The following is a 22,994-nucleotide window of genomic DNA, read 5'->3' on the forward strand; positions in this document are numbered from 1 at the left end:
TGCGCATTTAGATGCAATTAGATAAGGTGAAGTATTCACAGTGGAAATGTCTGTAATTAGAAGCATGTATTTATATTTTACGTGTGGGTGATAGCATGACATTAGTCGCCCATAGGTCTCTTTGGCGCCATTGCAATTAGAGATCAAAGCATCTTAATTGGATCTAATGTTTTATTAACTTTTCGGATTAATGTGTAGCCTGGGATTGTTGCCCCCAAGACAGTTTACTGCATTCACCCATGATGGCTGATATCACCCATTTGAATGTCCAATCAACCGCCGTCTTAAATGCATTCGCCGGGTTATGTATCATCTAGAACAAGGTATGATAACCATATATAGCATGATTTGAGTGATCTCTGTTGAATAAGGTGGCCAACCGCCCAAGTGACCTGCATTATGCTTCCATTTTGGCTTGTTTGTACCTTGACGGTCATGTTGTCCTGACATAACATGCCAGGTTTACAAGTAGGATTAGTAAATATAAGCCGTGGATTTTGGATCATGACGAGTAACTCATACTTGTCACGGTATCTTGACAACGTACGCAATCATGCTATAAATCATCGCATGCCTTGCCTGCATTCCGTTACATTATAAAATGAGGCACACACTCATCTCTGATGATGGCTAAATAAGAAAATAGCTGCATTCAACTTGTTTATTTAGATCAAGGAAATATTTACATAAATGATCTTTGATTTAATCACTTAAGAAATAATTACAGGACACCTTCTCACATGGATGGGGTATTGTTAAGCATCACGGGAAACAAACAAACAAACAAACAAACACACATGTACATATATAACCATGACCTATACACTTTTAACAGTACATACAACTGGATGAAAGATTGGTCAATCGCAGGATGCCTTCAAAAGGCATCAACCAAACCAACCACCAACCAACCCACCAAACAAGTAATCAATCAACCCATCACACAACCAAGCGAAATAACAAACTAACTTAGGAAAATAACATGAACTTTGGAATAACGGTAGACACGTTATGAAGAAAGCTAGGTTATCAGGTTGCAGAGAGCACGCCGCGGGCAGGATGAGCTGTAATTCATTCTCCGTTACCCAAGCTCCCCCATATAAATGAATTTACCGTTTTCCTACCATCTGACAGCAGTGTCAGAGAGACCTCCACCACCAGTTAAGCTGAACGTATGGTCCATGTCAAATGTTCCATTGGGGTCTTAGTCATGCCGATCAATTGTTACATAATATGCCAGTTGCCATTTCGATTTTCATGCCTAACCTCCATTCGTGACAACAGTACATTTGCATCTGGAGTACTTTGCTCAAAGACAGCTCATATAAAAATCCGTTTTCGATGCATTTTGACAATGTCAAACTGAACTAGATACAGGACTTAATATTAATATACTCTTTAAACAAGTAGGGGATAGTGAACTTTCAATTTGGATTGGAAGTGTAAACATTAACAAACGTTTCAATGACATCTTATGAACGCAATGCCATTTCCCTCTATTACCACCCCTAAACACAACGCATGATATGCACCTGCACAACGCAGTAGCCCTATACACGTGCATGGGGTCCCATTCTTGATTTTGACATTTGTTCAAGAAGGTCGAGAAATCACTTAGAACATTAATAATTTTGACACTCATATTGCATCACACATTTGTTAGTGTTTGTTTCTATTCGTTTGTTTTAAAATGAAAATCGTATACATGCAAATTACATGCCATACACCAATTATCTTTCAAAAGCGACTACATTCGGCATGTAAATTTAAAAAAATATCAGGCGGAATAAATACAGTCATTATGGATCATGGATGCTACTTTCATTTCTTGTTCACGCACTTCGGCCATATCAGTATATTTTCTCACATAAGAGGTGTAACTCTGTGGGTGTAGGAAAGGTGAGAACCGTCATGCCACTATTCCCAAATTTAAACATTGACATTTCCACTGTGCTAAATTGATCCTGCCGTTTCACTTTACATTATCGGCGAACTTTGGGTTTTCACATTTGCGGGAATGATCACAGAAATGTTTGCACATGAAAAAAGCCCATCGATTAATGGTTCAATTGATATTTCTTTTAATCAAGTTTCAACACACACCAAAAATGTCGAGAACGCAGTCATACTGTCTCCTTGTCCTAAAATACCGTATATAATCCATCTTACCTTGAGTTAAACCTGAAACGCAAATCTTTCAAGGGATAAAATGCCGCTGATGTTTTGCAGCTTATTGGTCATATTGGTGACATATTTTGTCAGTCATGTTTAATAAAATGAGGTTAAGATTTCAGATAACGAGACTGTGTTCATGTCGATTTGACACTTGCTGCTAGTGTGACACATAATTGTCACCATAACTGATCTGATGGCATAATGTTAATATCCATCCACAAAATCGTCACAATTATTGATCCGATATGTCAAACTCACATTCACATAATTGTCATAATTGTCATAATCAGTGTCAGGAATCATAATTTCACTGATCTTATATGTTATGTGTTCTATTCAGTGATATATCCACAACATATACTGACTTTATTTATCAACTTATTTTCTCAAATGCATTTATCATACTATAATAATACACTAATATATAATACATGCCATATGTATTCCTGTAACAATCCCTCACCTACGTCGTCATGTGGACAGCACGTTACTCAGAAATTTTATAGGAGGCACATATACATTGAAACGACAAAACCAATTCCGGAACCATACCCGAACTATATCGGAAGCTATTTGAACTGCATTAGAAGCTATTTGAACTACATTAGAAGCTATTTGAACTATACTAGAAGCTGTCCGAACGACACAATCAGCTATTTGAACTACTCTGGAAGCTGTTCGAAATATATTAGAAGCTATTCGATCTACATTAGAAGCTATTCGAACTACATTAGAAACATGTGGACATCACTCACTATCAGATTGTGAGGATACAGGGTATTTAGAAAAAATTGAGCTAAGCCTTGTAATTAACTGCTTTCTATTCATATTTTCTTCAATGTGTTAGAATGGCGTGTCATTATGTTCTGAATAAAAATGATATCCAGCGATCCATTAATATAATTTGTCCAACTACTTTGCCTGTTTACGCCTCAGGTAATCTTTTCGGTGGATATTCGAGACTGGGTATTTTATGGCCATGACATTTTACATTTGAATATTGGCTGCGGAAGTGTATTTGATAAAAGACAATTTGAATCTCCTTCAAGCACCACAATCCTACAATTTGATAACCACCATAATATATCTGACGGCACTACGCGTCTTAGACGACATGACGTCAGATAGCTCGGGGACTGAAAACAAAAGTAGTTGTAATGTCTTTCGGCTATAAACTGAGGGGCAAAAGAAACCAAAAGTGAGCACTCGATTGATTTTGCAATGGACAATATCTTATACGAAATGATATGGCGCTTAGTCAGCACTATAAAAAAAACTATACTTCTACATAAGGTTTTTAGACACTTAATCGCTGGGCATAATGCATAACTGCTGCTTTATCTCTGTCAAAAACAGTACATTTGATTTTTCATCAAAAATATCATCTGTGGTTTTACAAGAAATACTTTTCATCGGAGGGTGTTTAGACTGAGCATTCTTTTCCACTGCCGTTTTATGTATCGATAAAGTGGTTTATATTATTACCACGAAACGGCCATAAATTACCCTTTGCAAGAAACGAATTAAATGGTTACTGTTAAAGTTTCAGTTTCACTGCATTCAACAACAACATAACAAAAGCGAAATATCATCTTTTGCCCCTCAGTTCATGAACTCGTATTACACATGCGTGATGTTTCCAGTCGAACGGTGCGAAACAAATTTTCTGTTTGACAGGAGTAGAAATGAAAAATTAATATATAATTTCAAGTAAAGATCTTCAGTGTATGTATTCAAAACACATCCATGAAAGCATTTATACCTATAGTGTGTGCGTGTCTGCAGTCATAAACATACATCAACATCGATTCAAAACGATTTTTTATAATAAACACGTGTTTTCCATTAACGGAATTAAAAGAAAGAATGTAGCATATGTTATAAGAGCAGGTTAGATGTGTTGGTAATTGCATCCATGTCATTAAGTCATCATCAACAAGCGAAATGTACCCCACTTACATTAACACTAAAATCCCATTGGTACTTTTCATCAATTCTTAACGACGGGACGAGGTCATGTTTAAGTCCAAAGCTCATCAGAATTAATATAGAGCGCCTAGCTTGTTATCAACATGCTAACTCTACACTCGCATTGGTATTAACCACAGCAATCCTCACATGCTCCTCCATTGTTATCTCCCATCACCTGAAGATCTTTCCATTGATGTACAGAAGCCATGCATCTGGAACACATAACATGCCCAACCTTCAACGTATATATAAAGGATCCCGGCTACATGTTTGTAGAAAGGTGGGCCATGTATCTGTTGTAAACAGTAAAGACAGTTTACTACACTAAGAAAAGACTTCCTCAGAAAAACGGCTATTGATAGAGCAATGGATAGCGGCATGTTACAGTAAAGGAAACACGAAGTGCCGTTTTATTGCTGCTGATTACTGGGAAAGTTGATCGAATGAACAAACAAACATCCCGACCCTGTCTCGTATTGATATGTAACACTAAGTCTATAACGGCATTCGTTAACCAAAATAGTAAGCAGTCTTTCTTTTGAAAGAAATATTTGAATGTTAACATTTTCTGGACCCCCAAATCCGCGAACAATACGAAGGGCACATATACACAGCCTAACACCGCCATACGAATGGTTTTGCCGGTGCTGTCAACTACATAATGGGCTATTCTTGGCGAACCATTCTTCGCAACTCCTATTCAACAGAGTCTTTGTGTTGAGCTTTCGCGTGCGAGTTGGTGCGAGGAAATACTGCCATTTAGAGATTCATTCAGCACTAATATTTATCTAGACAATCTGAACATAAATCTTAACAGCATTTCGTCTTCAAAGGGAAGTCCTTGTACACACCGGTCGTACCTTGATTATGAGTGAGCTGTGCTTCTGTTTACGTATGTGTGGTAGAGAGCGACGAGGACGGTTTATCCTGAGGGCCTTTTACTTTACAGACTGATATTTGCAAGAAATGATAGGCCAAGGCTGGCTCGTTATAAAGATTCCATCCTTAGATTTCACATGTACAATGCACACCAACTCACTGTCAGTAGTTTGTATATGGAATAAAATATGAAAGACGGAATGACAGGTAAAGTATTCTTTAAACCAATAATTGTTACACTATCTATGAAAATGACATTGCTATTAGTATCCATTGATTAGCATGGAATGTTAAATAAATTGTATTATTTATTGTCGTGTGGGTAGATTGGACTGTCCCGAAACTACTAATCACCTACACATTAGGTCATAACCGCAGCAGTTCATATTCACATTTGACAGCCGCATTGAGACTACATATAAAGCTCTATGGAAGGACAAGTCTAATAAAGCATGCATAATAATATGACATTTCAATCAATGTGGCCCATAGCCCATTTCACCTGCCACTCAAACACACTGCGTATGATGTCCAAGGTTAGTGACTTTTCTTGAGCGTCGTTTGCATTTACATGAGGAATGGTCTACTCTGTCCTTGTGTGCAAGCGCCCAGCGATTGCTCCTTTCCCTAATCGATTGCTCGCTCTGGCGCAAGACGGCCCAACTTTATTTACACGTTACCACAACAACCACGACTGCGCACGCTTTTCACAATCATGATGTCATGCCATTGACAAAATTGTCAGCTGGCCACTTTTATGGGTACAGCATTGGGTATACGTTTGTGGACCAAACGATATTTACACTGATAGTGAATAAACCCTGTGGTATATATATAGGATGGTTGTTCTGCTCTGCAGCATTCGAGCAAGCAGGTAAGCACTTGTTTTCATTCAAGACTGAAGGTCTGTGAGAGAACTCTCGACGGGGATGTGCGCGGCTGTATCAGGAGGCAGTGGCTAATGAGTGTTCAATATGGTTTCTGTCATTGATTGGTTCGTGCCATTTAAAACATCAAGAAGGTTCCAAGGTTGCACAATCGTGATTGGAAATTAGGCAAGAATCTGACGGAGAACAACTGTTTCTCCCTCTCCTCAGCAAGCACACATCCCGCTTGCGCTTGCGTTTGCAAAGTTGAAACCCACGCCTTCTAATTAGTGAGAGGCGGAACTAAACTTCATATTCAGGACGGTTACATGCCGTGAAGTAATATCCGACAAGACGCTTCATCCAGGACCAGACAGTCTACTGCAAAACGAATCATTGTTAAAAAAGTTGTCACTGGAATTAGGGGACTGAGAGAACAGGGAAACCCCAGCTGCTCGACATATATAATCATTCACGACTACCTTCTGGGAAACGTACTTCTCCCTGTGAGACTAACGAAGCACACGCGTAAATCCATAAGCGTGTAAACAATCCTCTCCCCTCTCACCAAAACCTCTCTCAGTGGTTAACATGGAACCGCGAGGTGAGGCTCTGCTATCCAAGCTCCGGGAGCAGTGCCTCAGTATTAAAGGATGTGGGGGAATAAAACAACTGTCTAGCTTCTTCCGGAAGATGGATGCAGACTTTTCGAAGAAAATATGTTTCAAGGAATTTGCAGACGGTGTCAAGCGGTACGGACTGTACATGGGCGAGGCAGATTTGCAACTTCTATTCAAACTATTCGACCGCGATGGTAACGGTTCCATTGATTTTCATGAGTTTGTGAACCAGTTAAGAACCCCCATGACGGAGACACGTATTAGCGTCATCAATGAAGCGTTTGACAAGATGGATGTCAACCAGGATGGTGTATTGAAGTTGGACGATCTCAGAGGTGAGATTCACATATATTCCTCCACGTGGTAGTCATGCAGGTTTATCCCTATGAGAATTAATCGTCGGAATATGTAGACATAACTATTCCCTTCACCAGTTATTTATGCAGTTTATTATCTTGGGGATGGTGGATCTAATGTATCAACAATGCTACTTAATGCACTAGCAACGAAACTATGTACATATTTCTCAAACTAAGTTATAGTAACATAATAATAATACCTAATCTTTACCTAAGGAATACACTGGCTAGATAACAAAACGTGTATATATGATATTCGTTGTCCATTGGGGACCGGTAGAATGTCCAGGCATGTGAATGAATCTTGTTTAAGCGCCAGCGCTTCGGTTATGTTACAGAAACCCAACGCTGCCGTTAATGGCCAAGGGCTTAATGACAGCAATTTCCTTCACACTTTCACGTTTGTCACAAGCCCATACTCAACCGAAATTGGAAGCTGAGGACGTTGGTATGTTTGGCCAGCATAAAGCTGCTATGGCGACAGAATAAATAGACTTAAATACATTGGGGATTTCTTGCAATATAGCAATATCTTTGCGTGAATATTAACAATGGTTCAGAAAATTGCATATTTGCTATGCAGGTCATTAGCACGCGCGCATTGTTTTGTTGGTGTTTGTATTTGTATATGCTAACGTTGAACAGATCCTGAGGGAACAGAATGCATTCAGTACATTTATGATTCGGTCAAATTATAGACATGAGAATAATATTTAGGTTTCATTAGTTATACCTTTATTCACGACATTAAAACCATATTAATTACAGTGTTAATTATTGTGACACGCGTTGCCATACGTTAGATATGAAGCACTTAAATATCTTGTATTGATAATGGATCAAGAGTTATGCAATATTAACCCAGAGGAATGAACTAACTAAACGCCAAACTTTAATGGAAGCTAAAAAATAACTGATGTGAAGAGCACATACCACAAAAAGGACAGCTGGGAATTCATACACCGAGACTTATCTTCCGGTTTCCGTATGTAGGATTAACGACAAAGAGATTCAACAAACACAACCCCAAACTTGGCACCAGGTGAACCATCTTGGAGGCGCAAAACATAAATTGATTAATATCTTTGCGGACATGATAAGATTGGTCTAATATTAGCTTCATCTTAAAGGACGTAAAGACTATTTCGTGAGCATAACGTATGCTTGGGATAAAAATCAGCAAATGTGAAATGTGAGGACGCATCTTGGAGATGAGAAAGTGTCGTGGTAGTCTTGAACCTGACAGAAGGTTGAGGATAGAAATAGCAACATCTCTTTAGCGTGACAGACAGGGGCGCTATAACCTGATTACGCGAGACTTGCGATGCGGAAAATTGTGCTTATTGTGCCAATCCATTCATCTTGCGTTCATGGCCCACATGTGTGTTTACACCATTACATCTAAGAGATCACATTTTTGTTGAGAAACTCAACACAATGTAAATGAAGCATATGCTTTTTGTATTGATAGAATTACTCCTATTTCTTTCGCGTATGTTCCTGCTCTTTAGAAATTAGATCCGTCCAGATGTTAACTCGTTAGAAGGAACTGATGTCTGGATGTACTATCCCAGGGGAGTTGATAACGTCACACCTCATGATTCGTCAACAGGGCCTTATTTTTACCGTGTCAGTGTAATGACATAGCGTTCTTCAACTTTTCCGACAGGGCTTGCTTCTTGTTATTTCTGAAAATGAAGCGAACTCATTCTGACTGATCGCTAACTGTAGTTACTTATATAAGGAGACATGTTCTTTGTTTACAATTCATCAAATGGGCTGCTCAAAGAATAAACATTCCTATCGAGAACGTCAATAGAACCAAGAGCTATGACCTCTACGGTTCGATAAGGCTTTCAATGACTAATTCTTATCTCTTGTCACTGTCAACACCTATTCTGCTCTCGCACGATTCCCGCAAACAATGGATTGCACTTTCCACAGTTACGACCTAGACACAATTAACACTTTGGTATTTACAGCGACGATGGCCTTTCATACCCTGGTCACAAGAGGCCTACTTTTAGGCTATCAAATATACAGTATAGGGAACAATAGCACCGTTCTATGTGGCTCTGAACATAAAGAAACATGTTTGAAATGTTGTTAATGTCAAGGGATGTAGATGCAGACGTTTGGGATGGGACTTTGGTGCAGTGGAAGAAAGAACTAATTGTTACAGGATTTTGAGGTCAGCCTGAACACTTGTTTGACATATATGTGGATGATGGAACTGTGTACTGATTCTATGGAAAGATTGTATCTTAAAATCTGAGGTTTTCTAAGGCAACGGATATATTTAACGTGGTGTAACTCGTGGATGCATCTTTTGTGCGTCTGTAGGAACCCTAGCAGAGTAAATGTTATATGTAAATGTCACTGAAAGGTTTTGGATTCTTGTCAGATCATGAACTGGCATCTACTCATCGGAGCATGTGTTCCTCGGGGTACCTAGTAGTTAAAAGAGATCGCTCCCCACGCCATGTGTGTGGCTCACTCACTCACTGTGTACTTAAATAGGCTAATCGTTGCAGCTGTTAGATTTTATGTCACAATATATTCCTAACTTAGTAGGAGAAGCCACTTAAGCCTTAATGGCATTGAGATATTGATTGGAATAAAACATTCTTAGATACCACCTGAATCCACAATGATTATGAGACAGTGCGCGAATATCATATGGCTGAGAGAACAGAAATCACATGTACAACCTACTGACAATGCTGCTACACCTTACGAAATGTCTCCCTGAAAGGACAAGGATCAGGTCAGTTGAAGAAGTCCATGCTATCACAGCTGCGTGTAATGTACACTGATGACATGGTGTAGGGCCGTGTGTGAATGATCACGATACATGAGGACAAGCTCATCAATCGAAACAATACACCACAACAATTGAAAATGTATTGCATGAGAGGATGATGGAGCTTAAGCACTAGAGGCGGTCAATTAATTGTTCAAAGGCAGTCGATTAATTGTCCATAAAAATATGTGAATTGTTAGCAAAATCAATAGCTGCTACCGAGACCATATTCCCGTCCATAGTGTTTTCTAGGGGATTTCAAAGATGGCATCGCGTTACCTGAACACAACAAAGGTACGCTGATAGGTCAATACCTCTTCAGGAAATACCTTTAAGGTATTGTTTTTGCAGTGAAACATACACTGGAAGCTGCCTTCGTGCCCATCATTTATTCGTAAATATTGCGTAAGAAATAACTGTCCACATAACTGGGAAGTCATTTCCCGATAAGCCTGGGATAATACGATGATACTGATCGATGTTGTGGTACAAATACACAACTGCAGCCTGGTTCATATTTAATATTGTTATAACACCGTCGAATTTACACATGTTGTTTTTGCCAATATGTCAGCTCGTACCAACCCCTGAAAGGCAAACATAAATGAATGCATATTTTCTTTAAGGGAACTTAATTATCGGTTCAAGCAATTATTCCTGAGCTGTAGAATTCCATGGTTTCTCGTTGTGTTTATTGTGGCTCCCCTTGGAACCAAGACTTGGGATTCTTTGAAATATCATTAAGAATCTAACAGTTGTTCTCAGAAACGAACACCAAAGTCCCCCGGGGCTATTGCATTATTTAAGGTAACGGGCAATTGGATGGAAGCTAAACATAGCCACTGTTGATGAATACCACCCTACCAGAAGCTAAACCTCGACATGGTAGGTTCTCGGGAGGACACTATTTCCCCCCTCCCTACTTGGCTTCGTAGAAAAAAATAAGTACTAGCCGGAATATAGTATACAAGCCCGTGAACACAAAAACACCATTAGTTCTCAATCTGTGCAATTACCATCGCCGATATTGGGTGCGTTTTAGCGCTAGCGCTAGGGAGGTAGCTTCTACTTGTAAATGGATTTATGAGCAAAAGGGTTCATTTTACATTAATATTGCCTGAATTTATGATCTATCTGATTTTCTCCAGTTCCACCAAACACGCTGATTAGCTAATGATCAGCTGACAATATGTATGGGAAGTTAATTTTCTGTACGGGATATTATCCAGACATGCCATTGTGGGTGCGCGTGGCGTAAAGAGAGTTATGTAAATGCACGTCTGTGCTATAGTCAGTAGGCCTGACTTCCAAAGACAACGCGAAACAACAAACACGTCTACATTAATATAGATGATAAAGCATGTCTATGTTTCACCTCAGAAGTCCTCAACTTGATTGTAGTTTGTAGATATGCTAACATGTTTCTTGAATATAGTCGTCAAATGTATAGAAATCATATTTACTGCAAAGAATGGTTTTGTGTACGTAATGATGTCAGACACGGCACTTGTCAAAGTCAGTGTTAAAATGTCCCAAGATGTTTGCCAAGCGCTTCGTTCTCAACCACGATGAAAACGGATTGATGAAACACGGCGATAATATTTCGCCCACCGAGGAAACAGACTCTGACATGTTAAATGGTGCGTCGACATTACATAACATTTCAGTCAAATTTGGCTTCGAAAATCGATGGTGTTTTATGGCTTCGGCAAAAGTGACTCTAGGTGCGGAGCTTATGAAACCAGCATTGTCACGATGTACATATTGTTATTGACATCTAAATTTCCTTTCTGTAAACACACACAGCTTTATCGATGAGATTTTTCATTGGGAAAGAATATGAATAAATACAGCCTGGCACCAAACTCCAAATGTTCAGCTAAAAGGACGCCTTTGTCAATTTATTGAACATAAGTTAAACGTAGAAATGTTTTAACTCTTCTCCTGCCAAAAGCTTGAACATTCACACCTCAAGTGAATGTTTTTCCAGTTGTTCTTCTCTATACTTATCCTTTAAATTCGAAAAATATTTTAATGAAAAAGTGTTGTAAAATCATTGAATCGTAGTTGCAAAACATGTAAATGAGACTATTATCTTGATAAGAATTCTTTATAAACATTATACGTAAGAGGCGACTAACAGGATCGAGTGATCAGGCTCGCAGACTTGGTAGCAACATATCATGGTATCACCATTAGATCGATGATCATGCGGTTGGTCCAGAGTCGATGATTTACAGACCGCTGCCATTTAGCTGGAAAGCGGCGTAAAACTAAACTCACTCACTATAAACATAATACGCGTACGTTGTATTCAGTGTGTGTTTGGAATGTAAGGGGCATATATTACATAAACTGTAACACTACACTGGTGATTTTGGAAGCGATGCTGTAACGTTAACGATTTTACCAACGGGTTCCTGAGGAATTATTGATAGCGAGCTAAGTAATGTTGAAAGAGTTAATGCAAAATAAATCCAATTTGCAATGCTTTGTGCTAAGCCATATCTAAAGAGTTTTTTAATATTTGACGTTCGTCAGCATTATCAACATCACAGTTTCACAAAATGCCATGTATCCCCGCCAGTGTGATCACTGGTATACCACGAGACTAGGAATCTGGATCTTATTGCGTACAATGATACACATTATAGTGAGTATAAAAGATGCTCATGCAAATGAAAGGCGTAGGACTGGTTGTGTGTTTCTCATATGCTCTCAGTATGGCTATTGTCACTGGTTTTATAAAGTTTAAGATGTAACAAAAATGTTTCGATACAAAATCGATCACAGGTAATCTCTCACAACACGTCCATTAACTTTCATGTATAGACTGCAAATATACCTGATTGAACTCTATCAAATGTCAAATAATGATATTCCAAAAGTTCACGTCAAACAAAATAAATAAAAATATATATATCCTTAAAAAGGATTAGGGGATCATGAAATGTAGATGTTTGGAGCAAGTTATCACAGCTTAGTGTTGACGACAGCCATTCTAAGGATGAATTATTTGTAAAATTAGAACACCAAAACACACACCGCAGCGTGCGCGAGAATGCTTGGTTTCATTCCGTATTCTGACCCGTTCCAAGAGGATGATTAATCTAATCGGACCATTGGAGTTGATTCTGGTCATCCATCTAGTTGTAGGTTACTTGATTTTATTCATTGTTTGTGTATGAATTTGCAGTCCTGGGTCGACTACCAAATGAACCTTTTCGGGCTATTGATGTCAAGCCTATGTGAACCTGAGACCTGACAGATCTGGCGGTGGATCGGCTATATATACTCTTTATTATACAAGGGTCACTGGGCATTACTAGCCTTGCGGATCGTTTGTCAGTCAGGACGACAAGGTTGACGAATCGCATTCACACAAAACATTCATAGAATTCCACGGCCGGCTGTGACCCCAGAAAGGTAAACGACATTTGATGAACTGGAACAGGCACAGCATGAGGAGTAGGACAAAATCCTTCAAATTTCTATTGGAGACAGATTTCATAAAATTTCAATAAAATAAAAGTATCAAAATTACACAGGGAAATAGAATTTCTTCTATGCCAACCAATTCCATTAATGAACATGACTGTTTTTTAAATTTATTACTTTTGGAAAAGCTTCTGTGAATCATAGAATGGCACTGCTGTTCAATACTCTTTAAAACTCCAACCCACAAATAATTATTGCATACATTGTCCATTTCAACAGATGCATTTAAATTGACACTTTTATTCAGGATTCCAGAAAGTGTTAATGACGTCGACTCAAAGCGTGTCACCCGTTCTCTTTGGTGAAGAAACAAATCCGTTGTTGTATCTTTGTTTTACCTTTCAGACAAAAGCCGTTTGTGAAACTTGGTATATGTGGATAATGCTTTTACCAAATACACTGATTCAACAATGTTACCGATATGAGGAGGAGGCCGGTAAATGCTGCCCATGTTTATAACTAATGTACGTCCCTGGTCATGGTTACAGTTACTTGGACAGTTACAGACCAGGGCTTTCTTTCACAAAGCTCAATGGTAACTTTACCGCAATGTTAAAGAATGGGAGACAAGGTTAACCTTAGCTAAAGATCCCTTCGTGAGTCCCTAAGCATGGTCATCCAATAATTTGCTTCCTCGGGTCTCATCAACCATGAATGTCCATAGCGACACTGAATCCCTACAGGAACATTAGAGACACTTAAGGGAATATACTCTGTGAGTATTCAGGAAGGGATAAACCAGGTAACAGGCAGCAAAAATACCGTCTTTTTAATAGAATATGTAAGCTCCAGACCCATACTTGAACTACTTCAGTTGCTATGCTACCTCGAGCATTTTCCTGTTCTTCACTACAGGAAACAGGCATGGCATCGAAAAGCTACACATGGCATAGTCTGTTATTTCTCTTATTCATTTCCCCCAGGCTGTGTGGTGAAGAAATACAAGATCTGCGTTTTGTGCATCCTTACCTTTAGACGCGTACCAGTGACTGAGTTTGGTTTCACGTTGCCTATATCATGGTTGCAATTACAGAAATGACTGAAGTTCTACAACAGCGTTTCACTTCAATATGGGAGTGAGTGTGTTCAGTTTTACGCCGCACCTAGCAATATTCCATCGATATGGCTGCGGTCTGTAAAATATCGAGTTTGGACCACACAATCTAGTGATCGACAGCATGAACATCGATCTACGCAGGTGGGATACGATGACATGTGTCAACCAAGTCAGCGAGTCAGACCACCCGACCCTGTTAGTCGCCTTTTACGACAAGCATGAGCGACTGAAGACCAATTCTAAGCCGTGATGTTTACGGGTTTTCACACTCAAAGTGATGCAGATCTTAACAGCTTCCGAGCAAGTGACAGACTGATAGACATTGAAGCTGTATCAGCGCGGAGCTTAAATTTCACCCCACTATCATATTTTTATTGCATGGTCAAATAACGTAACTCCTCAGAGTTAAAGTTATTTACGGCGCTTCAAACATCCAGGTCACCCGTGTCACCATTATTATAGTGCATACAAAATATGTCATCAACGGTCCAATCGAACTTGGCTTATTATAAACAGCTACAGCCAAATAATAATTGTACATGTGAAGGTTTGCAATGAGACACAAATTGATGTCTAGAAAATTCGATTTTAGACCCGTGGGCTGAAACGGCAAAATAGCAGCAAGATTTACATGTCCTAAACTTGGAGAATCGATGGTGACGTTTGGATAAGCATGCCATCTTCTGCTTGAATTACACGTCGCAAACAGTATTCCAGACTGACACAACTCTCCCGGTATATGTGGCCCTGTGACCTTTGTTCCATTAGACGTCTTTCATTTTCTTTATGTGCTGGAGAACCGGCATCACCGATGGGCATTTGCTCAGGTTAAACATTTTCGTTAACACTTACTTGTCATTTCTCCGACCAACAGAGGTGGGACATCTTCATCACGACCTGGTTTGTGAGACAGCGTATCTGGTGGCATGTCTTGTGTGAAAGTAGGGAACTACGACTTTCAGCCAAAGCGTACAGACGAATCCTTGAGTTACACTTCAAGTGCATCTATGCCAATGCTATTTTGTGTTGCAAACGTTATCGGGTTCGTTGGGTGAGTGAGTTTGCTTTTAGGCTCCCTTTATCATCATCCATTGGGTATATGAATAAACTTCACACACTATATCCAGTTTGGGAATCCCGTCAGTGCGACCAGCGAACGTTTTTAATCATTAGTTTGCTTGGCTACGCTTCTATAGCATGATCGCATAAAAGCTAATGCTGTAGTTACATCTTTCCATATTGGACCTGATCACAGCATGAACCTGATATGGGATCAATATTGTACGGATCTGTCCTTTAGAAAATTCAAAACCATCCAATTTCTAATTCCCGCACTTGAATACCAGAATGTAACGAGCTGAACGATTTGCTGTAGCAATCTCTGGAAATTATCACCTGTTCTGCTGGTAGACGATTAATGAGGACCACTTCAGTTTATACATTCATGTCAAGGTGGAATTATGTGAATTCTTTGCAATTGTTTAATCAATGGATCAGGACCTTAATACTCATCCCATATTACCCTAATCATATTAGGGAAACCATATATCCACAAGATAATGATGTGCTCACGACATGTTCGCTTTTGTCATCTAATTAGTTGACAGAAGCTTTATCAACTAGGCGTGCACTTGCGGGCACTCATCCCCATCTTTGGGCTCCCTAACAACTGCTCTTTACTTTAATGATTTCGTTATGCAATTAGACGTCAGCAGCATAATACTTTTATCGTGCATACTCCCTACAAGACTTACAGGAGCTCAATAGTCTGCACCACGTCAAACTCCGTTTTTAATGATCCTTATAGGTGGCACACCATGTGTGTCCACACCCTGTGTGTCCACACCCTGAGACAACAGTTTGTCATAGACGTACGCGTGTACTGCGTAAGCATCCGGCATGGTGTTAATGTAATATGAAAGATCAGTTGGCCTCTTTCATGTTTATTTAAAATACAAACTGAAGTACTGAATCATTGGCAACATAAAGTCATTAATGTAAATATGCATGTATGTATTTTCAGAATCGTATGAGACCCCATTGATATTTAGATGACACAACCTCGTGTTTCTCTGACATTACTTTTGATATATAATGGGCGTTAGTTAAAAAAGTAAAGTATTCAGGACTGGAAGTCGAATGTGTTGGATAAGAATGCCATGCGAAATATTCGGAAAATTCCGAAACAAAGCGGATCTTTCGAATTTTGCAATATATAGCAAGTGCAATTCGCGCACAGGGTGCTGTGTGATGAAATAGTCCAGGCCGTCCTAAGCATACTGACAACTAACATCTGACATCTAACATTTTACACTCACTGACATCTGAAGGCTGTATTTGCTACACCGGCACATACACAGTCAAGTAAGAGCTCTATGTCCTACACGGGGCCTCACACTGCCACGCAAGAGCTGTGTGCTCTACACGTGGCCACACACTGCCACGTAAGAGCTGTGGGCCCTACACGTGGCCACACACTGACACGCGCTGTATGTCTTACACGGGGTAACACGCTGCCATGTAAGAACTGTATGTCCTACACAGGGCCACACACTGACAAGTAAGATCTGTATGTCCTACACAGGGCCACACACTGACAAATAAGATCTGTGTGCCCTACACGTGGCCACACACTGACAAGTAAGATCTGTGTGCCCTGCACGGGACACATACGGAGAAGTAAGAGATGTGTGTGCTACACAGAAACAGTTGTAGCTGCTGACGACCCAGTAACCCCATATGTAATAGCTGTGGCGCCTTTCCTGTGGGACACGTATTGGCCAAATAGTGATCACTAATACGGTCATAGGTGAAACACATACATGCTAACCGCCCAGTGAACTTAGTTCCTACTAGATTTCTAAGACAGATATCATGTCAACTTAACTCTACAGATGAGGTAATTGTTTAACCGACTAAAGAAATAATACAAAATTGATGTGCACTTACAATAGGATCTATGATCTACAGTTGCTACACATATGGCCCTGCGTATTATTTTTCAGCATTATAAATTTGTCAGCGTGATTACTTAGTGATTTCATCTTTTACTTCTCATCGTACCTTGCCGACTTGACCTTTGAACGTAAAACTATTACTAATAAGGACACAGTTCATGAAATTCTTTGAAGACTTCTAGAACCAGTGGGGCGTGTTTTTAAGATGTGATCTGCAATGACCTTCGTTCTGAGAACACAGCATGATGGTGCTTTAAAATCAGGTAGCTTCTTGGAAAGTTTATATGTTTCGGTTTTTTCAATGTTAAGGTGTCCTGTTAACTATTGGTTGAAATCAAGAAGGATCCAAACGTTTTGGAAGGAAGACAAAAAATTTGACCATTTGCAGTGGTTGCATTAGTTCCATGTACAAAAGGTGTTCTTGAATATCTTCATCCAATCAGTGCCTAGAACAATTTGTTAACAGCTAAGCTATTCCTGTAGACATTCTTGTATTTGCTGGATTGTATTTCTATACCAGACAATATCTTAGGAACAGTCTCAGGAAATCCATGTGTTTTAAGTGTCACCAGTGACCATTAATTTTCGTTAATAACAGTGTTTCCTACTTTTCTTAAATTAGATAACCATCAATTGGAGGACACTTTGCATTTTATTTACGTGGAGGAAATGTCAGAAGTTAAACGAAAAACGTTCTTTGATTCGGCAGCGCTTCAAACATTCAGCCAAATGTCAGTCGTTAAAGATTCCACACTGAGCGCGACTCTTTGATAATCTTTAAGGAGACCTGGAACCAACAGACGCTTGTTTGTAAGATCTGGATCTGCAATGACCTTCGTTTTGAGGAGCTGGGATGATGGTGCTTTAAAATCAGGTAGCTTCTTGAGAAGTTTATATGCAGGAAGTAGTATTATAATCCATTTACTTTCCACGCAGACTTCAAGGCAGACAGTAACCTTAACCAGACGACCTGTTTATTATTCCTTATAAAATCTTCAACGTCCCAGATATGACCGAAAAAGGTAATGACTTCTCCAAAATGAAATCATCGCACAGTCATCAGACGAATTCAAAGTTTAAAACTTTCATCTTTTAGATATGAATTTAAAGTTTGAAACTTTTATCTTTTAAATGCAGCCATACTTCGCATCCATGCGTTTATAGCACCGTGGCCACCTCTAACAGAAACAAAAGCTAGGCAACGTTATGGCATTGTACAGATAACTCCTTAAACTTGATGTAGGGGGATATTTTGATAGTACTTTTGTAGTGCTCTGTCGAGTCCATTTAGCGTTGCAAAGGAAGGTGGTTGGAAGCGAGGTGTAAACATGCCGCACAAGGGGTCATAAGGATTGATGTCAGGACTGAAGACCGATTGGTCCATGGTATTAACACCATACGTTTGTAAACAGTGAAGTACATCTGTTCGGTATTTTCAGCGCAGGAAGATAGCAGTACAGAAACAATGATTTCATCTTTGTACCCATACCACGTGAAAGGGCATCATATGGTTTTATATAGAATGCTCATTTATCTAAACCTATAGTATGTTTGAACCACAACCAAACAGCTATTGAATCGTCAGGACACCATTTACATCGACGTCAGTACACTGGAGTTTGTCGTCACTGATCACGAGGTTTATATGAGGATGAAATGTAGCATTCGTGGCATCGGTTCTGTGTTAAGGTCTCAAGCTAACCAGTGGTTGAAATCATGAACGATCCTTTTATCTGAGAACGATGGCAAACAAACATAAAGACTCCAGATTGTAACCACCCGATTTTGAGAACATAGTATCACTGTTCAGATCACTGTGCAGGAGTCTCCAGAAGGTGTTTTACATCAACTAAACACGCACAAAATAGTTCTCTTTACAGTATATGGGTGTCATTTGCAAAGGAGGGACAAATCAGTGTCACCTAAAATCACTATCGATCTTCATGCCCGTCGGACATTCAAAACTTTGCAAGAGATCGTAACAAGCAACTAATTTCCCAAGTGGTGCGATCGATTACAAACATATCATAAAAGAACACGGAACACATGAAAACGGTGGGAAAAAAGTTTCCATTTAAAGACAGTCCTTTTTTTAATGGGCATCTCTTGTTACATTCAACTGATGCGTAATGAGGCCTTGGGGTACTTCAAATTCATCAGTTCTTGGCGGAAACATTGGCTGTAGAATGTTGTGCAGGAATATGTTATCACACACTAAATGCCCTTCACAAACCTTTGTTCCTGATTTTATGTGCGGATTTTTTTATTATGCAGATTAGTGTTGATGAACATTTACAATAACATACATTTCATAGCCATCGTGCAAGTCTACCACAAATTTGATGTTAAATATATACATGGAATGAACATATTAAAACATTAAACGTTATACTTGGATAAAGACTTTTCCATGTCATTTCTCGCTGTCTCGGAAAATATTATAATCTCACATACATACATTCTCTAGTCACCTTCCAATTAACATCAAACATCAAAATAATTAAAAAATGTGATCGTAGGTGGAGTGAAAATGCGTCAACATTTCACCTCGACCGTTATATTCGAATTCAGACATTAAACCAGAAAGGAATCAAGGTGACATCTTTACGAGAGAACCAGAATGTGCATTTCTGCTTAGTTTGAACGATACTTGTTTCCCGTTAAATGGTTTCGAGAGAGTTTAAGAGCATAGTCAGCACACAGACGAGAAATCGAAGTAAGGACGATAATCTTCCAGTTTCTGTGTTTCAGTTATGTAACAGTCTTAAAAAAGAAGAGTGTTTCGTTCAGCGCCATCCAAAGAGAAAAGTTAAAAAACGAAAAGGACAAAGGAGCCAAAAACTGTGCCATAATCTCCTACTGACGTTTTCAAGTAAGCTAGAATAGCTCAATTATAAATGTATGTGTAAGTTTAGGAACCTCAAATGTAGAATACAGAGCCGTGGGTAGTTCATGATCGAGCCGGTGGTGTTACTTTCATGTCACAAGGTGTGGTATTTTTCCTGTGTTTATGCAGCAAAAATCAATGATACAACCAACATCAGTATGTTTGTGTTTGCTCGGTGTATGAAGTACTGCGGCTTTGATAATAATATCGAATAGTTGTCTGCAAACATTCATCTCACGATCTGTGTCGGCTCCCTTTCACGATGACCTGTTTATGGATTTCTTATGGAATAATGAATGTGCTGTCTTCTGTCCTCAACAGATTTTCTAATCGGTACTTTAATACTTACAGACCGACCATATAATATTCAAATGTAAAACATTAGGACAAACTATTGCTACGCCTTTTCTCGTATAGAAAAATGCCCAACACCCAACTCAAGAAAATGAGCTTGGAACATTAGTCATAGCAGAAGATGATTCTGATAAGAAACAATCTGAAAAGGTAGGATTGATTTATACACAACATAAAAAAAGACATTGTAACGGTATTTTAACTTTTAGGCTCATGTATGTTGTTGCAATTCCATGAAAAGCTAACACGGACATAATCTATATATTACGTTTGGCAGATGTAAATCACGTCAACACTCGTAACAAGTTGTGAATTGAACATTATTCTGTCCCATGGTAATCATAATATGTCTAGCCACTATCATAATATGTCTAGCCACTATCATAATATCATCGGTACAAGCTTTTATTTTTATTTTCGTTTTAAAAAAAATATGACTACAGACACAGTCACTTCTTTAAATATTCCAACGTTGGCAGGTCTGCATAAGGCCTGGTGAGAGTCAGGTGTATTTGTGAGGCAAACGTCTTCAATCCGGAGAGTTTTAATATAAACAGTTTAAAACCCCTTTGCGAGAATGTCATTGCGCATCTGTGTACGCCAGAAATAGCAAGCCCCTCTACCCATGCAATCCTGAAATTCATACTTCCGGTCACGACCAGTGACTTATTGCTTGGTAAGGGGTTACTGGACCTTTGCTTTTGTTCTTTAAATCCCTTCTGGCCAATATTCGTAAAAGAATGAATTACCAAATCTCAAACAGTGATGGAGATTATGATCAGCACCGAATTAGTCATGTCACTCGAAGTCAACAAAGTACATAAAAGGGCTATTTTTACCACTTAAATATGACGCGAACGCCTTGGGCAACAGGACATACATATAGACAATATAAGTATTTATATAGATTATAAAGAACCCCCACGATTTCTATAGGGAATCTGCACTGGTGTACGAGCACATGGTAGGTTTTGTTTTCGAATAATCCCTAAATGTAGCATGTATATCTGATACCCAAATTACAACATGCAAAACATGAATTTGCGTCCCATGAAGACTAATATATAGTGTTTTGGACCGTGTTCACAGGTTCAGCAAGTTCTCGTATGTCTATCATCCAAAATAATGTTATTAGGTTGGCCTGTTTAGAACAATCTTCCGTGATACAAAAACAAGGCCAGATTCATTTTATCAGAGTCGCCGAAGTTTATACATTCATGTTAAGTAAAGTAAACCTATCCTCCTAAAATGCATAGCGTCTGCTCAAGTGTTTTACACTATGTCATAATATATCAACATCACATCTATGTATGGGTGTTACCCCCACTCAGAAACACATAATCATTAATACATTTAGTTGTCATGATGCTGTAGAAAAATGCATGATCACGTATTGACTTGGTATCTGCATGAGCCTCTTATACTGTCAGCAGGAATGGTTGATATCCGTAATTACCCATAATATACATGAATCCATGTGCTGATAATGCGTGAGTGTTGTTGGTGAAGGTAATCCATGGTCACATCACGGAGTACGAATCACGTTAACGGTAATCACTAGTGCCAGGTGTATGCCACATGGAGGCATTAAGGACTGTAACGTGAAGAAGCACAGCTAGACAGGATATTGAAGAGGCATGGTATACAACCATGGCAACTGATGTGCCAGAACAACATCAGTGGAGGTTGTACATGATAGTAATTGTGCACAGTCTCTGTCTCTCTCTCTCTCTCTCTCTCTGTGTGTGTAAATGTGTTTGTGTGTGATACACAGACATTATATTATAAAAAACAGTGAAAAACAAGGATGCTGAAACAAACACGCACCATGTTTGAATCAAACGCCCAAATAAAACATCCCAGTGCTTGTGGAAGACAGACTTCCCACTGACAGCTGTGAATCGGTTCCGAAAGATTTGGAACACATGTATGTTGGTATGTATGTATGTATGTATATGTGTGTGTGTGTGTGTGTGTGTGTGTGTGTGTGTGTGTGTGTGTGTGTGTGTGTGTGTGTGTGTGTGTGTGTGTGTGTGTGTGTGTGTGTGTGTGTGTGTGTGTGTGTGAGACAATCTCCACACTCAAAGCTGTTTGTTGCATGTAGAGTCCATCTGGAATTCTTAATCCACATGCCTTAGAGACATCTAAGTCCGTCTAATTGGTCTGGCATCCATGGATCAAGCTTATTTTGGATTCTTCGTCCAAGCTGAAGGTCATGTTCTTTAGATCAGTGATTGAGTAAGTCGTAGTGAAATTTACCGTTTTTCCGATGCAACAGCAAAGTGTGCTTTATTTCATTTTACTATTACCATTATTATTATTGTGCCAGAAAAAAGCCAAATTAGAGTTTACGAGTAACACGCATGGTAATACATCTCTGCCTTCATTTAGTTAGGTCCTCAAACAGCATTATTTGGGTTATTTGATTATTTTGGTCCATCCTTCTGTTTATACTGGAACACACTTTACATTACTGTTTTTCAGAAGAAGAAACTTCCAAACAAAATTCAAAATACAAAATACCACACATGAAGGTAGAAGACACATTCATTAAAGGTATTAATGACT

At 39.1% G+C, this 22,994-nt stretch overlaps 1 protein-coding gene across 2 annotated transcripts in view; it reads left to right on the plus strand.

The window, feature by feature from the left end:
- Positions 1–22,994, plus strand: part of LOC137284587 (calcyphosin-like protein) — an 81,134-nt gene that overhangs the window by 43,190 nt on the left and 14,950 nt on the right. Inside the window, exon 1 of one of the 2 annotated variants that reach the window (XM_067816460.1) lies at positions 5,947–6,846. The exons of the other annotated variant lie outside the window; for it this stretch is intronic. Within the exon in view, the coding sequence (XP_067672561.1) occupies positions 6,483–6,846 (364 nt within the window). The 5' untranslated portion in view covers positions 5,947–6,482. Of the gene's footprint in view, positions 1–5,946; positions 6,847–22,994 lie in introns of those variants that run through there. 2 annotated transcript variants of the gene reach the window in all.

This window comes from Haliotis asinina, chromosome 5 (assembly GCF_037392515.1).
Source record: "Haliotis asinina isolate JCU_RB_2024 chromosome 5, JCU_Hal_asi_v2, whole genome shotgun sequence".
NCBI classification, from domain to species: domain Eukaryota; kingdom Metazoa; phylum Mollusca; class Gastropoda; order Lepetellida; family Haliotidae; genus Haliotis; species Haliotis asinina.